General features: G+C 40.1%; 2 protein-coding genes across 2 annotated transcripts; both read right to left on the bottom strand.

Annotated features, from left to right (window-relative positions):
- Nucleotides 1–1,599: 1,599 nt before the first annotated feature.
- Nucleotides 1,600–3,909, bottom strand: LOC132301307 (subtilisin-like protease SBT3). Its single transcript, XM_059798572.1, has one exon. It carries the CDS (start codon nucleotides 3,907–3,909, stop codon nucleotides 1,600–1,602), a length of 2,310 nt encoding a protein of 769 aa, XP_059654555.1.
- Nucleotides 3,910–4,004: 95 nt separating this feature from the next.
- Nucleotides 4,005–7,384, bottom strand: LOC132301306 (subtilisin-like protease SBT3). The gene is made up of 3 exons (XM_059798571.1): nucleotides 7,340–7,384; nucleotides 5,806–6,585; nucleotides 4,005–4,190 (listed from the first exon to the last, which is right to left on the bottom strand). The coding sequence occupies exons 1-3, from the start codon at nucleotides 7,382–7,384 to the stop codon at nucleotides 4,005–4,007; spliced, it is 1,011 nt and encodes a 336-aa protein (XP_059654554.1).
- Between the last annotated feature and the right edge of the window lie 8,793 nt (nucleotides 7,385–16,177).

Genomic DNA, 16,177 nt, shown 5'->3' with positions numbered 1-16,177 from the left:
ATACCCTCGGCCTGTTCATCTCCATTATTCCCAAACACTTTTTTCCTTAACTCTTGAGAGTTCAGTGAGGATTTAACATCCTCCACACTAATGGTGTCTTTTCCATAGAGCAATGTGGTAACAAAATGCTCATAGGAAGGAGGTAAAGAACACAACAAAATAAGGGCTTGATCTTTTTTATCAATTTTAATATCAGTATTTTTCAAATCCATAATAATAGAATTGAAATTATCAACATGTTCCTTAAAAGGCATACCTTCCTTCATACGAAGGGTGTAGAGTCTCTGTTTCAGGTAAAGTTTGTTGGTAAGAGACTTCGTCATGTATAGACTCTCCAATTTCAGCCACAACTTTGCCACCGTGTCTTCATCAATAACTTCGTGCAGCACCTCATCGGCTAGATTCAGGAGAATCGCACTGTGCGCCTTTTCATCGAACTCATCCTTGTCTTCATTGGACATAGTTTCTGGCAACTTGTCCTTCCCGAACAGCAACTTCTTTAGACCTTGTTGAGTCAGTAGGGCCTGCATGTTGATGCGCCAAAGACTGAAACTAATCTTGCCATCAAATTTCTCAATTTCATATCTGGTCGACATCTCAAAAAACTCCCCAAAAAATTCCTCGGTGAATAGTACCGTATTTGTGAACAGTACCCGAAAAATATCTGTGAATAATATCGTATGTGTGAATAGTATCTGTACACAATACACGAACCGAGCTTTGATACCAGTTTGTTATGAAAATATAGATTAAGTAGGAGTTTATAAGAACAAGAGAAAAAATAAATGACAAGAAAAATAAATAAAGCGCACACACAAACGAGACAAGGATTTACGTAGTTCGGCTGTGCCTACATCCACGGGGAGAAGACAGAACAATATTTCACTAAGGAAATAAAGAGATACAATGTTTAAGTGACTTACACCCAAAACCCAATTACACTCTGAACTCTCTCACACTCTGCTTTGCTTTCATAAAGCAAATGAACACTTAATTTTTTGGATGCTTGAGCCATGGAGAAGCTAGGCTATTTATAGCCTTGTGAACTTTGGAGACCACCAAAAAATCTTGATCAGCAAGCACATGGCCGGATGCTTGGAGACCACGCACAGCTTTCTCATCAATCTACTTGGTTGCCAAGCATTGCTGATGACATGAGTGATGTATGTTGATGATGTAATGGGTGAGGTAAAGGATGATGAGGTGGCGTAAATTAAGCCATTAAAACAACATATATATATATATATATATTTTTTTTTTTTTTCTTGGGCTGTTGCCTATGCAATAATTAAACACACCATAAATCAGTAACTCGGAACAGTCACTTTATTAAGTATCAAATGTTAGGTTTGTCTCAAGTCCACCATTCTTAGGTATGTCTCTTTTAGAGTATAACGTTGTTTTTTTATCAGCCGTGATTGTCTTGATATTGTCAAGGTTATTGATCATAAACTTTTCTTAACATAAGGGCAAGACACAAATAGTTTATTTCTTAAAAAGTGAAACAACAGCTCAAAATGCTGGGCAGCAACAGTAGGACTTCTAAGCACATGAGTGATCACACTGGCAAATGGCTAATAGGTCTTCAAGGATGAATGGTTATGTACCTCTTACATAAGGTGCATGGGCAGCAACAATAGGACATCTCACCATATGATTGCCTTTAACATCATTCCAGCTTAAATACCCATAATTTATTATGGAATCACTTTGGGTGCTAGCATCTCCAATAGTGACCTCTACTGTTATTTTGAACTCGGCTTTGCTGTACTTTTTAGCAAAGGACACCTCCAGAGGCTGCACAACTACTTTCATCCCTGATGGAGCCTTCACCACCGCACGATAAACAGATGGACTATCTTCTACATTTGTTAACACCCTATTAAAGGTGTAACTCGTAGTGTTAGTCTTGTTGAGGAGAACAATAAAAGATGGGTAATTAAGGTCAAGACTGGCCTGATCGCAGCTAAATTTCGACCTCCTGGTGATGACCTTAATCTGTTTGTTTGTGTAGTTCATTCCACACAAGTAGTTGATATAGTCCTGCACCTCTATGTCATAAATAAGACCAGGATCCATGGCCTTTTCAGGGTTTATATGTCCTGCTCCAAAATCTAAAGGAGTCCCAGCAACTTTAGTGGTCATGTCAATGATGGGGTCATTGGCGTTATCAATCACATAAGCAGTGGTCATCATTGCTGATCGGATGGCAGCTGGGCTCCAATCCTTGTGGACTGATTTTAGCAGTGCTGCTACGCCAATTGCATGGGGAGAAGCCATTGAAGTGCCAGAGACGATTACAAAATCGCTAAGCAATAAGTCGTCTCCTATAGGTGCAATTCCTCTATTGGGTGCCCAAGCAGCTAAAATATCAACCCCAGGAGCCAAAATATCAGGCTTTAGTATCCATGGAGACATGAGGTCTGGCCCTCGTGATGAGAACCATGGCACAATAGGGGCAGGCTTAGTACCCAACACCGTTATCTGGAACTTGATGCTAACAGTTGCATTCTCTGTTTTGATTAAGTAGTCTTTGATCAAATCTCCATCATTTGGGGTTACTGCCACAAATGGAAAATTGAAATCACTTGGCCTAAGAAATCTTTGGAAGTCTGTACTAAAGATTGCTCCAGCAGCTCCTGTCCTTTCTACTTCAGACGTATTGACTCCTGAATCTTCATCAAAAAAGTCACAGAAAACAAACTTCCCCGCAACATCTTTTGGGTCAAGAGAATATTCGTCGCAAATTTCTTTGCTTCTATTCCCTTGGCCAAAGTATATTGGAACCCCAGACACTGACAAGTCCAATGGGTAGACAGATTTTCCTCCAACAGTGAAGGCCTCATCACCAAGTGTAACATTAGCTGCATAATCGCGATCAATTGTCCCAGCACCAACAGTTGTGATCCAAGGAGCTCCATTGCGTATAGTGAAACCATGAGGACCACTATTGCCAGCTGCACAAGACACAAAAATCCCTTTCTCCATGGCTGCAAAAGCTCCCACTGCAATAGGGTCTGCATCAAAAGGCGTTTCAATGAATCCCAATGACAATGACATGAGATCTACCCCGTCAGCTATGGCTTGGTCCATGCCGGCTAATATGTCTGTGGCAACAGACTCATGATTGTCTTTGGTGAAAAGTACCTTGTACATGGCAAGCCGAGCTTTTGGTGCGACTCCAGTTGCTGTTCCTTTTGCATAACCAAAGTAATTGGCACCTTGTACTGGGCTCCCAGCAGCAGTGGACGATGTGTGTGTCCCATGTCCAAAGTAGTCCCTTGGAGAGTCGTAGTCATCAGTTCTTGATATGTTTAACCCTTGTTGCTTCATCCCTTTACTGAAAGAGCGAGCTCCAATGAGTTTTCTGTTACAATACGAAGAGTTGAATTCTACCCCCGACTCACATGCTCCACGCCATCTCTCTGGCACGGGGGGCATGCCATCATCTCTGAAACTCTCACTTTCTGGCCAGATGCCAGTGTCCACGATACCGATAATCATGTCGTCACCGAAATTGGCTTGAGGCCACAAGCCAGCACTCTTTTTCAGGCCAAGAAACTCTGGAGTATGTGTGGTGTGAAGCTTTCCAGAGGTCTCAGGGTATGTGGCTATATGGCCAGGCATCTTCTCTAGCTGATCCAGTTGAGACCGAGATAGCACTGCACTGAAGCCATCCCACACATGGTTGTAGGTGTAGAGATGGATTGGGAAAACGCCATTATCAGACGATGACAGGGATGAAAGCATCGACATGTACCAATTATCATGGTCTGAGAAGGGCGTCGGCAAGGCTGATTTGTCCATGTGGATGATGTAGGTGCCACGATCATCCACCACGGAAGCTGACAAAGCAGTTGAAAGGAGAAGGAAGAGAGACAAGAGCTTGAAAGGAAGGTAGCACTCCATCGTTGCTGTGAAGTGACTGCAGTTCACAAGAAATCTGTTCAATTACAAAGTGTTTATATAGGCCAGTTTGTTTAAAATGTTAGTGGGACACCTAACTAAAAAATATTGCCGCGAGGAACATTTTCCAAGCTAAATAAACCAACTGGATGAGACAGATTAAGAAGCAGCAGTAGTGATTGGAGTTCTCCTGTTGCTGTCTGAAAGGCCTGCCAGCAGGCCGACGAAACTCGATCAGAGAATTGGTTGCTAGTTTCTTGTAGTACCTCAGTGTAATGTTGTAGCTGAATATATTACAGATTACAGAGTTATACTTAAATATAGTAGAGTCATTGTCAACTGTAAAAAAATCAGTGTAAGAACCAGTCTTGTCATTATCCAACAGCATATAGCTTCATGAATTGTCTTTCAATTTGAAAAATAATATAAGGTGTGATTTCTACAAATTCATTAAGCTCCATATGTAATTTTAACTGTTATATGCTTAAAAACATCAAATTTAAGAATGGCCACACTAAATCTAAGTGGAGAGATGACGAGATTGATAACCAAACAGCTCACAGCAAACCAGGACTAACCATGAGCTTCAGTCTTCAGCTTCAATTCAAGTAGACGTAAAACCAAAGTTATCACAGTTTCATTTAACCTGCTACAATATTGATCAGTCAAAATGAAAAATATTACATTGGTTTATGTAATGAATTATAATAGTTGAGATGGATCTTTATTTGCAGATGGAAGTTACAGTGACTCATGAAGGAGTTATACATAGAACTTTTGAGATTAGACTTCAAATCTATGTCAGGCACAAAAGAACATAAATGTTACTACTACTTTTTCCCATTCTCTCTTTCTAAAACTTGGGGAAAAAATGGAAAAGGGGACAGGTCAGTGACAAGCATACCGCAGTTATAATATCCTAAGTTAAAGACGTTAAAAAACCTCAAACAGATGGCAGCTGCACAATTCTTCTGGCCGCCAACAACTAACTCTAGGGATGACAATTCATTTTACTAAACATGTCAATCCAAACTATCTGTTTAATAATTGTGTTAGGACCCTCAACACTAACACGATCAGTTTATAAAACATATTACACCTGTGAATACGTTAAAATGACATGTTTGTCAAAACCTCATATTATATTATTTAGATTATTTATAATCCTTAATAAAAAAATATAAGTCTCAATCCAACCAAATTATTAAATAGTCTCTAGTTGTACGTAACAAGGGAGAGTTTGTCTCACATCGGATCCGGATGGGAGAGTTATTGGGTGTATATGGGTCTCCACCCAATAGTTTAGACTTTTGAGTCAGATTGCGAAGCAACCACCTATTACAATTGATATCAGCGTCCTTGATCCGGTATTACGCTAAACACCCAACTCGGAGGCGTCCGGGTGTGCCATCCGGGTAGGCAGCTAAGGAGCTATGTTTTGATGACATATTTATTACACAATGCATATGTTTTGATATATATATTTTTTATTAACAAAAAATACACTCAAACTCATTTTGTTCTTATAGAGACTTGAACACTCAACTTTTTACAAAATGCCACTCAGTTACAGTCCTTGGTCGGTGTTTAGAGATGAAATTTTAATGGAGTTTTAAGGTTGTATTACAGTTTAGTTAATTCCTATGTTGAATAATACTATCATAAGAGCCTTCTCATGATGAGCTCTCTTTCTATCACCCACAATTTTCATTAAATTGTCAAGGTTATTGATCATATACTTGTTAACATAAAGAGCAAGACACAAATAGTTATTTCTATAAAGTGAAACAATAGCTCAGATGCTGGGCAATCTGGCATATGGTTAATAGGTCATGAAGCATACATGCTTGTGTACCTCTTACATAGGCCTTAAAGGATGAATGGTTATGCATCTCTTACATAAGGTGCATGGGCAGCAACAATAGGACTTCTCACCATATGAGTGCCATTAACATCATTCCAACTTAAATACCCATAATTTACTATGAAATCACTCTGGCTACTAGAATCTCTAATAGTGACCTCTACCATTATTTTGAACTCGGCTTTGCTGTACTTTTTAGCAAAGGACACCTCCGGAGGCTGCACAACTACTTTCATCCCTGATGGAGCCTTCACCACCGCACGATAAATAGATGGACTATCTACTACATTTGTTAACACCCTATTAAAGGTGTAACTCTTAGTGTTAGTTTTGTTGAGGAGAACAATAAAACATGGGTAATTAAGATCAAGACTGGCCTGATCACAGCTAAATTTTGACCTTTTGGTGATGACCTTAATCTGTTTGTTTGTGTAGTTCATTCCACACAAGTAGTTGATATAATCTTGCACCTCTATGTCATAAACAAGACCAGGATCCATGGCCTTTTCAGGGTTGATATATCCTGCCCCAAAATCAAGAGGAGTCCAGCAATTAGTGGTTGCGTCAATGATGGGGCCATTGGCGTTATCAATCACATAAGTAGTAGTCATTATGGCTGATCGGATGGTAGCTGGGCTCCAATCCTTGTGGACCTTATTTAAAAGCGCTGTTACACCAACTACATGGGGAGAAGCCATGGAACTACCAGAGGCGATTGCAAAATCAGTAAGCAAATAGTCGTCTCTTATACATGCAATTCCTCTATTGGGTGCCCATGCAGCTAAAATATCAGCCCCAGGAGCCAAAACATCTGGCTTTAGTATCCATGGAGACACAAGATACGGCCCTCGTGATGAGAACCTTGCCACAATAGGGCAGGCTTAGTACCCTATAAATTTTGTACTTGTAATTTTTATAACTAATTAAATTAAGTTTAGATAGGAGGAAATTAAGTTTTTACTAATAATTTTTATAACTAATTAAATTTTGTACTTGTACAACACATTATATTAAAGTGCCGCATGAATCTTCGATCTGTACTTGTGCCTCCTACTTGTAGTCTAATGTAATGTGTTGTACTTGTGCCTCTCAATATAAATGCATATTATCTCTACAGTTAAGTTTTATTTTATTTTTGAAATAATTAAGTTGCGTATTCTTAAGATACACATGATGAATAATCAAACATATAATATATGTTAAATCATGCTAACATTTAATAAAAAAAATAATTAAAAATAATAATTAATGGGTCCACGGGTCATAACAGGTTGACCTTGCCCATTATCAACCCGTTCTGAACGGGTTGAATATGGGTTTTGACCCATTTTGACCAGCCCATTTTCAATCGAACCCAAATTCGGCCCAACCCGCCCATTTGCCACCCCTTATATAAGTTATAGTGACTCATGAAGGAGCTATACATAGAACTTTTGAGATTAGACTTCAAATCTATGTCAGGCACAAAAGAACATAAATGTTACTACTATTTTTTCCCATTCTCTCTCTCTAAAACTTGGGGAAAAAATGGAAAAGGGGACAGGTCAGTGACAAGCATACGGTGCATACCTCAGCAGGGATGACAATTCGTGTTTGCTGGTCATAATCTGTCATGTCGAACTTAGAAGTATTTTATTAGACATGTCAATTCAAACAAGACCTGTTTAATAATTGTGTCAGGACGTTAACACTAATACGACCTGTGTTTATTAAACTTGTTACACGTGTGAATATGTTTAATGACATGTTTGTCAAAACTTGAGATTATATTATTTAGATTATATATAATCCTTAATAAAAAAAATATATAAGTCTCAATCCAACCAAATTACTAAATAGTCTCTAGTTGTAACAAGGGAAAGCTTGTCCTACATCGTATTCGGATCGGAGAGTGATTGGGTATATATAAGTTGAATGTTATCCCCACCTAATAACCTAGACTTTTGGGTCGGATCGTGAAACACCCACTCACTACAATTGTTATTAGAGTTAGACCCATCAGTTCTTGATTCAGTGTCATGCCAAGTACCCGGCCTAGAGGCATCAGGATAGATAGCTAAGGAGCTATGTTTTGATGACATAGTTATTACACAATGCATCTGCATGTTTATATATATATATATATATATATTTTTAATTGACAAGATATATACTCAAACTCATTTTGTTCTTATAAAGACTTGAACACTCGACCTTTTACAAAATTACCACTCAGTTATAGCCCTTGGTCGGTGTTTAGAGATAAAATGTTAATGGGATTTTAAGGGTGTGTTACACTTTAGTTAATTCATATGTTAAGAGATGCTATCATAAAGAGCCCACTCATGATGAGCTCTCAATTAACTAGCTCATTAAATTATTCATTTGACTTTTCACAAATTTCAATAAACTGCCTAAATCCAATAGTTAAATAAACAGAATTAGTACCTCTTGTCATGAGAAGCTCTCATGATAGCATTACTCTGTATACTTATATATATGATTAATGTTCTCAAAAGAGCTCTCTCATGAGAATCACAAACTCTTCAAATTTAGCCAATAAATTGAGATAGGTGTAAGAGATTTGTGAAAAACAAATTAATTATTTAATAGATTTTTTAATTTATTGGTTAAAATGAAGAACTCATGGTATGAACTCCATTCATTCGTTAAAATGGAGAGTTCATAGTGACCGAGCTCTCTTGAGAGCATCTCTCTTCATATATTTCAACCACACTAGCAATTTCAAATATTTCAAAACGATGAGCATTAACACCAAAGTGGATCTCAAACTGAACTCGGCCCAACTAGAGCCCAAATCGTAATTCACAATTATTACAAAATAAGCCCAAACTAATGAAAAACCCAAGCCCAAAGGTAATTCAAAAAGAAGCGGCCAACAACAGCACTCAAACTACACCAAGTCGGGGAGCTTCCTTGGAGGCCGACAACTCTTCATCTCTGTGTTCAACGATTTTTCACATATTAGATTATATAACAACAACGCTACACAAATAATTAATTAGCAAAAGGCATGTTTGGATATACATGATTAAATTAAATTATCTACCGAGAATTGATTATTGATTTTTTTTACTCAATATGGTGGTGTTGAGCCTCTATAATCCCCTACCAAAATGCAGGTAGTTCTTACGCCACATATGTAACGATCCCAAAACTAATGCCAAGAATTTTTTATTTTTAAAAAAAAAAATTCTTGGCATTAGTTTTGGGATCGTTACAAATTTGGTATCAGAGCGATGGTTCGAATACCATTAGGACGACGGGTAGAGGCTTGCCTAGGGTTGTCTGGGATGTCTGGGAAGTCATTTGCATTGTTATTTCCTTGTTTGGAAAAGTGTTTTGCTATGTGAAAAAGCATGCTTAACTGCTTACTTACTTACGTGCTTTTGTGTTTATATGCTTACATTAATGTGTTCATTGCATAGTATTACATGCTAAATGTTTGTACAGTATGTTTTTGCGTTGGGTTGTTCATGGTTGGACCTTAGTGTTATCGTTATTGAATTGTTTCCTTTGTTTTATAGAACGATGTCACGGCGTGAGGAAATCAGGGAAGTTGGCCCTAGATCGACTAGGGGTGATGTTGGCGAGAGCTCCAGCTCCAATCCGGAGGAGCTAAATGATGAGGACACACTTCTTAGGGACTTGATTCCCCCGAGAACTGTCCCCACAAGGAGGGATAATGTTGAAGCACCCGTAGAAATGGGTGAAGGTTCTGTGGCACTGGAGTTTAATCGTTTGTTGCAAAATGCCGTGAGAGCAACTATTGTTGCTCAGCCGCAGTTGGTACCACAACCTACAGTTCGAGTTGAGGAGACTCCAGCTCAGAAGCGTCTTAAGATCATTAAGGGGTTTTCTCAGCTGATGCCGGTTATGTTTGAGGGCGGTGCGGACCCAATGGTAGTCGATAACTACATGGATCAAGTCGAAACTCAGTTGACCTCAATGGATGTGATAGAGGATCACTTGAAGATCATCCTAGCAACTTACAAGTTTGCTATGGATGCCAAGGTTTGGTGGAAGTCGATCATTAACCAGTACAAGATTGAAGAGATGAGTTGGGATAGGTTCAAGGAACTGTTTTATGAGAAGTACTTTCCGCTTTCCAAAAGATGGGAGTTACAAGACCAGTTTCATAATCTTATTCAAGGGAACATGTTAGTGGCAGAGTATGAGAACAAGTTCACCTCACTCTCCCGTTTTGCTCCAGAAGTGGTGAGAGATGAAGCTAACAAGACTCGGAAGTTTGTTTCTGGTCTTAATGATCGGATGAGGCCGTTGATCACGGCACAGTTCATTAAGGTTTACTCTGAAGCAGTGGAAAGGGCTTTGATGCTGGAAGCTGATAATAAAGAGAAGGATGCAAGAAGAGAGCAATTGAAGCAAAAGAGGGGTGCAGGGCCATCCTCAGAAGGATCTTCTTGGAAAAGGAACAGGGGCAGTCCATCTCAGTTTCAGGGGCAACAGTCTACAAGATCTGCTCCTACCACTCCTATGCTAGCTGGACCTGACAGGAGTGCAGTTGTTTGTTATCAGTGTCAGCAGCCCGGACATTACAAGTCCAGTTGTCCGATGAGATCGTCTTCAGTTTCGTCAGCTCCGAAGGCTTGTTATGGGTGTGGCCAGCAGGGTCACTTGATTCGTGATTGTCCGGGTCAGAGAGCAAGCACCATTAGTGGCAGAGGGTCACAGCAGAGGCCGTCACAATCGGCTACAGTTCAGTCAGGTTTCAGACCACCACCACCACAGCCTACTATGTCTTCACAGGGTTCACGATCAGTTAGGAGGGATACTCCTACTATGTCAGTGCAGCAGTTAGGTGTTCAGGTTGGCAGTCCTCAGGCACAGGTACCACAGGGACGTGTTTTTGCACTGGCACAGACCGATGCATCTTCTGGACCGTTAGTTCTTCGAGGTATATTTCCAGTGTTTGGTTATTGGGCCCATGTTTTGTTTGACTCTGGTGCATCTCATTCTTTCATTTCATCATCATTTGCACTTGCATCGGGGTTAGAGGTCAGTTTTATGGATCGGGCGTTATGTGTTGATACACCAGTAGGGGTTTCAGTGTCATTGAGCCGAGTTGTGCGGGATTGCTCCATTGTGATAGCCGGGCGGACCTTTGTGTTTGACCTTATCCTCCTGGAGATGACTAGCTTTGATGTCATTCTCGGGATGGATTGGTTGGCTTCATTTCATGCCACGATCGACTGTTACAGAGGAAGGGTTACAGTTTGCACTCCCGAGGGAGACTGTTTCTTTTTCATGGGAGATCGGAGTGATTCCCACATTTCATCGTTTTATGGAATTCGTGGACGGAGTCGTGGTGATTACTTTTTGGCTACCCTTATAGCCGAAGAGGATGATGTTGTGGAAGAATATTATCCTGCAGTTGTTCGTAATTTTCTGGATGTGTTTCCGGAAGATTTGACAGAGTTGCCTCCACACCGAGAAGTGGAGTTCACTATTGATTTGATGCATGGTACTACGCCAATTTCTATGGCACCGTATCGTATGGCACCAGTTGAATTGGAAGAATTGAAGAGGCAGCTTGATGATTTGAGGATGAAAGGTTTCATCTGACCGAGTGTGTCACCATGGGGCAGACCGGTCTTGTTTACTAAAAAGAAAGATGGTTTGTTGAGGTTGTGCATCGATTATCGGAAGTTGAATCGCGCCACCATCAAGAACAAGTATCCTTTGCCAAGGATAGATGATTTATTTGATCAGTTGAGGGGAGCCAGTTGTTTCTCCAAGATTGACTTGAGGTCTGGCTATTATCAGTTGCGGGTTAGGGATGAGGATATCCCGAAGACAGCATTCCGTACACGGTATGGACACTATAAGTTCCTTCTTATACCTTTTGGCTTGACTAATGCGCCAGCGGCATTCATGGACTTGATGAACCGCGTCTTTCACGATTACTTGGACCAGTTTGTGGTAGTTTTCGTGGATGACATTCTTGTGTACTCACGGACTCGGGAAGATCACGAGGTCCATTTGAGTATTGTTTTACAGATTTTGCGGGAGCACCGATTGTATGCCAAATACGAGAAATGTGAGTTTTGGCTACAGGAGGTGAAGTTTTTGGGGCATGTTGTTTCAGAAGGTGGAGTATCAGTTGATCCATCAAAGGTTGAAGCAGTTTTGACTTGGGAGCGACCCAAGAATGTGTTTGAGATCCGCAGTTTCCTTGGTTTAGCGGGTTACTATCGGAGATTTGTGAAGGATTTCTCCCATTTGGCAGCTCCTATGACCCGTTTGACCCGGAAAGGGATCAAGTTTGTCTGGAATGAGGCCTGTGAGTCATCTTTCCAGGAATTGAAGACAAGATTGACTACGGCTCCAGTGTTGGTGATACCTGAGCGTGGCTTGGGTTATGTGATCTATTGTGATACTTCACGTGATGGTTTAGGGTGTGTGTTGATGCAGGATGGTAGAGTAGTGGCTTATGGGTCTCGACAGTTGAAGACTCACGAGTACAACTACCCTACTCATGATTTGGAGTTGGCGGCAGTTGTGTTTGCTTTAAAGTGTTGGAGACACTACTTGTATGGTGAAAGATTCGAGGTGTACTCAGATCATAAAAGTCTCAAGTACCTTTTCTCCCAAAAGGACTTGAACAACAGACAGAGGCGATGGGTCGAATTCTTGGAGGACTACAATTTTGACTTGCAGTATCATCCGGGCAAGGCGAATGTGGTAGCAGATGCCTTAAGCCGAAAATCTTGTGGAACTTTGGCCTGTTTGGCTATTCGGAAATGGAAGATGCTTAAGGATTTGGCAGAGATGGGATTGTATTATTTTGATGACGATGTTGACAGCGAGCCGGCATTCTTGTTTAGTCTTATAGCTCAGCCTACTCTTGTTGTACGAGTGATTGAGTCACAGAGACAGGACCCGGATTTAGATGCCATTCACGCTTTAATCACTAGTGGTGAGACAGTGAAAGATTGGGCTTTGTATACAGATGGGGGTCTACGGTTCAGGGGTTTGTTGGTGGTTCCTACTGTTTGTCGTGAGGACGTCCTACGGGAGTTTCACACTTCCCGCTTTGCAGTTCATCCAAGTGGTACTAAAATGTATCACAATTTGAGACGTTAGTATTGGTGGAGCGGGATGAAGAATGATGTTGCACAGTTTGTGGCTAGATGCCTTACCTGTTAGCAGGTGAAGGCCGAGCATCAGAGGCCAGCAGGTTTGTTGCAACCATTACCTGTAGCGCAATGGAAATGGGAGCATATTGCTATGATTTTGTGATAGGTTTTCCAAGGTCAAGAAGGGGCAATGAGGCCGTATGGGTCATCATTGACAGATTGACCAAGACGGCTCACTTTTTGCCTATTAAGGCAATAGATGATGCAGAGAAGCTTGGTGTTCTTTATGTGAATGAGATTGTAAGGTTGCATGGAGTTCCTGTAACCATTGTGTCAGATAGGGATGCTAAGTTCACTTCGAAGTTCTGGGAAGGACTTCAAGTAGCGTTTGGTTTAGCGTTGCATCTTAGTACGGCATTCCATCCACAGATGGACGGTCAGTCGGAGCGTACTATCCAGATTTTGGAGGATATGCTTCGGGCATGTGTGCTTGACTTGGGTGGTAGTTGGGAGGATCACCTTCCACTTATTGAGTTTGCCTACAACAACAGTTATCAAGCGAGTATCCAGATGGCTCCATTTGAGGCGTTGTATGGTAGACCTTGTAGGTCTCCTGTTTGTTGGACTGAGGTAGGTGAGACAGCCGCCTTAGGACCCGACATTGTACTCGAGACTACTGAGAAGATTAAGTTGATAAGACAGAGGTTACTTACAGCTCAGAGCCGACAGAAGAGCTATGCGGATAAGCGGAGACGACCGTTATACTTTGAGGTGGGAGACTACGTTTTTCTACGGGTTTCTCCACGGAAGGGATTGATGAGATTCGGAAAAAGTGGCAAGTTGTCGTCATGATTTATTGGACCGTTTGAGATTTTGGACCGTGTAGGAGAGGTTGCCTACAGACTTGCTTTGCCACCACAGTTGGATAGGGTCCACAATGTTTTCCATGTATCGATGTTACAGAAGTACGAACCGGATCCATCTCACATTTTGAGTTGGGTAGATGTGGACATTGATGAGGATGTTTCCTACGAGGAAGGACCAGTTCAGATTCTTAACACACAACAGAAGGTGTTGAGGAACAAGACGATACCAATGGTGAAAGTCCTTTGGAGACACCACGGAGTCGAGGAGGCTACTTGGGAGCTTAAACAGGAGGTTCGCTCTACGTATCCAGAGTTGTTTTCTCTCTCAGGTATGGCTTGATTTCGGGGGCGAAATCTTTTTTAAAGTTAGGGAGAATGTAATGTTTTTGACTATATATATATATATATATATATATATATATATATATATATATATATATATATATATATATGTGTGTGTATGTGTGTGTGTGTGTGTGTGTTAAAGTTAAATAAAATTTTATTCACCTGTGGGGCCCACATGATTTTTAAGCCAATATAATGACTTATTTCTTCTCCTTTGTGTATTAGTTTCTCTCTCATTCCAGAAGCTCTCTGGGCTTTTTTTTTTCTTTTTATGGTTTCAAGCTTCAAGGCTTAATTTCTCTCTCATCTCTTATCGGATTAAGGTGCCGTTTGAGGCAAAACGAAGCCCACGACGAGCTCTACGCATCCATAAGAACAATTCCAGATTTGGTGCCCTTCTTGGAGTTCGAAATTCAAGACCCATTTTAAGGGTTTTGTGCAAATTTGAGGTAGGGACACCTTAATCCACTACCTTCTTGTTCCATTGTGAGTTGTAATCATTTGTTATGCCAAGCATGCTTAATTAGAAGTTAATTGTATCAATGATTATTTTAAATGTTGTCTAGAGAAATTCATGTATTTGAATGTGAGTTGTTTTACGTGTAAAGCATGCTTAAATGTATTTTGATGTATCTTAATGTGTTAATAATTACTTGGGAAATGTTGAATATGTTGAATGTTTAATTTTATGGTGTAGAATTTTAAATACCATGTCATTGAATGTATGGAACATAGATACATGCACATACCATTGGGTTTGCATGAAATGGGAGAAATTGTTCTTGAAATAAATATGGGGAATTTCAGGGAAGTGTTTTTGATGAAATGGTTTTATGCGAAACCTGGTCGCTGCGGGATTACCAACGGGCTGGAGGTTAATATAGCCTAGAGGGGATTAGGGAGTCGCCCTAGCGTGGTTGAGCTAGCTGGGCCCCATAATGACGCCGCGGGGTTACCAAGGGTCAGGGACACTAGCCAATCCTCCTCTCGTGTCGCGGCGGGGCTACCAAAGGGCGGGCTGTATTAACAGTTTGGAAATGATGTTTTGGATTATGAAAATGGGGAGCGACACTAGCATGCATTGCAACTCATACCATTGCATTGGATATACTTGACATTGAATCGTTATGCTATATTATTTCCCGACATTATATGATCCCCATTTCCCATTAGCCTAAGCTTTGTTTGGATTCACAAGGACATAAGATGTGTGTCTTAAGTGTCACCTACTGAGCTTTATGCTCACCCTACTATTTATATTATTTTTTTTAGGTCTTGGAAATGAACTAGTGGACGACAATCCACCTCAAGCTTGAAAGTTGTTAGAAGGTTGTTTGCTATTTTGTATTTTGACCGTTCTATGTATATTTGTAGTTGTGAAAATGTAACTAAGTTAGTATTCATGGCCTTATAACTTATGAACGAACTTATCTTTTGTTTGATGTAAATAAAACTAGTGGAATTATGGTATATGTTTCAATGCAATTGTATCATGTAACGTTGTAAGACAGGGACTTTAAATATTAATCATGTATTTTGGAACTGTAATTATGATAATTTAGATTAATTGGTGTGTGGATGTTCCACCATGAGAGGAACAATGTTGAGGTATAATGAACGGATGAATGGGATGCTGGATGATTTTATGTGTTTTGTGTATTGGGACAGGTTGTTGAAGGCCCATTTTTAGGGGAGGTTATGCCGAATTTTTTTTAAATTTTGATATCAACTAGGGTTGTTACAACATATTCACCACATAATTACATATATAACATATACATACATGCATGCATATCTACTCGCATTAATTATTAAAGATGACCTTGTTAATCTCTTCGGTTAAATGAAGTATATCATAGGTACATTGTCTAGTATTATGTGTTCTCTGGCCCATAATACTGGGTCCTGTACATTCTTTTTCATCTATACAATTAAACTTACCTTTCAAAAAATAAAAATAAAAAATTCTAGTAGGTAATGGCTTTATTTTTATGGAACAATGGTAATAAATAAGCGTGAAGAAACAAATTCGAGTATAAGAGAAATTACTTTGTGGAAAACAATGACAATAGCTTGCATATGGCTAATAGATTTGA

This window comes from Cornus florida, unplaced genomic scaffold (assembly GCF_030987335.1).
Source record: "Cornus florida cultivar Cherokee Brave unplaced genomic scaffold, ASM3098733v1 CherokeeBrave_3.0.0_Hap2_Chr03, whole genome shotgun sequence".
Classification (NCBI taxonomy): domain Eukaryota; kingdom Viridiplantae; phylum Streptophyta; class Magnoliopsida; order Cornales; family Cornaceae; genus Cornus; species Cornus florida.
This window is presented reverse-complemented; position numbering and strand designations above follow the sequence as displayed.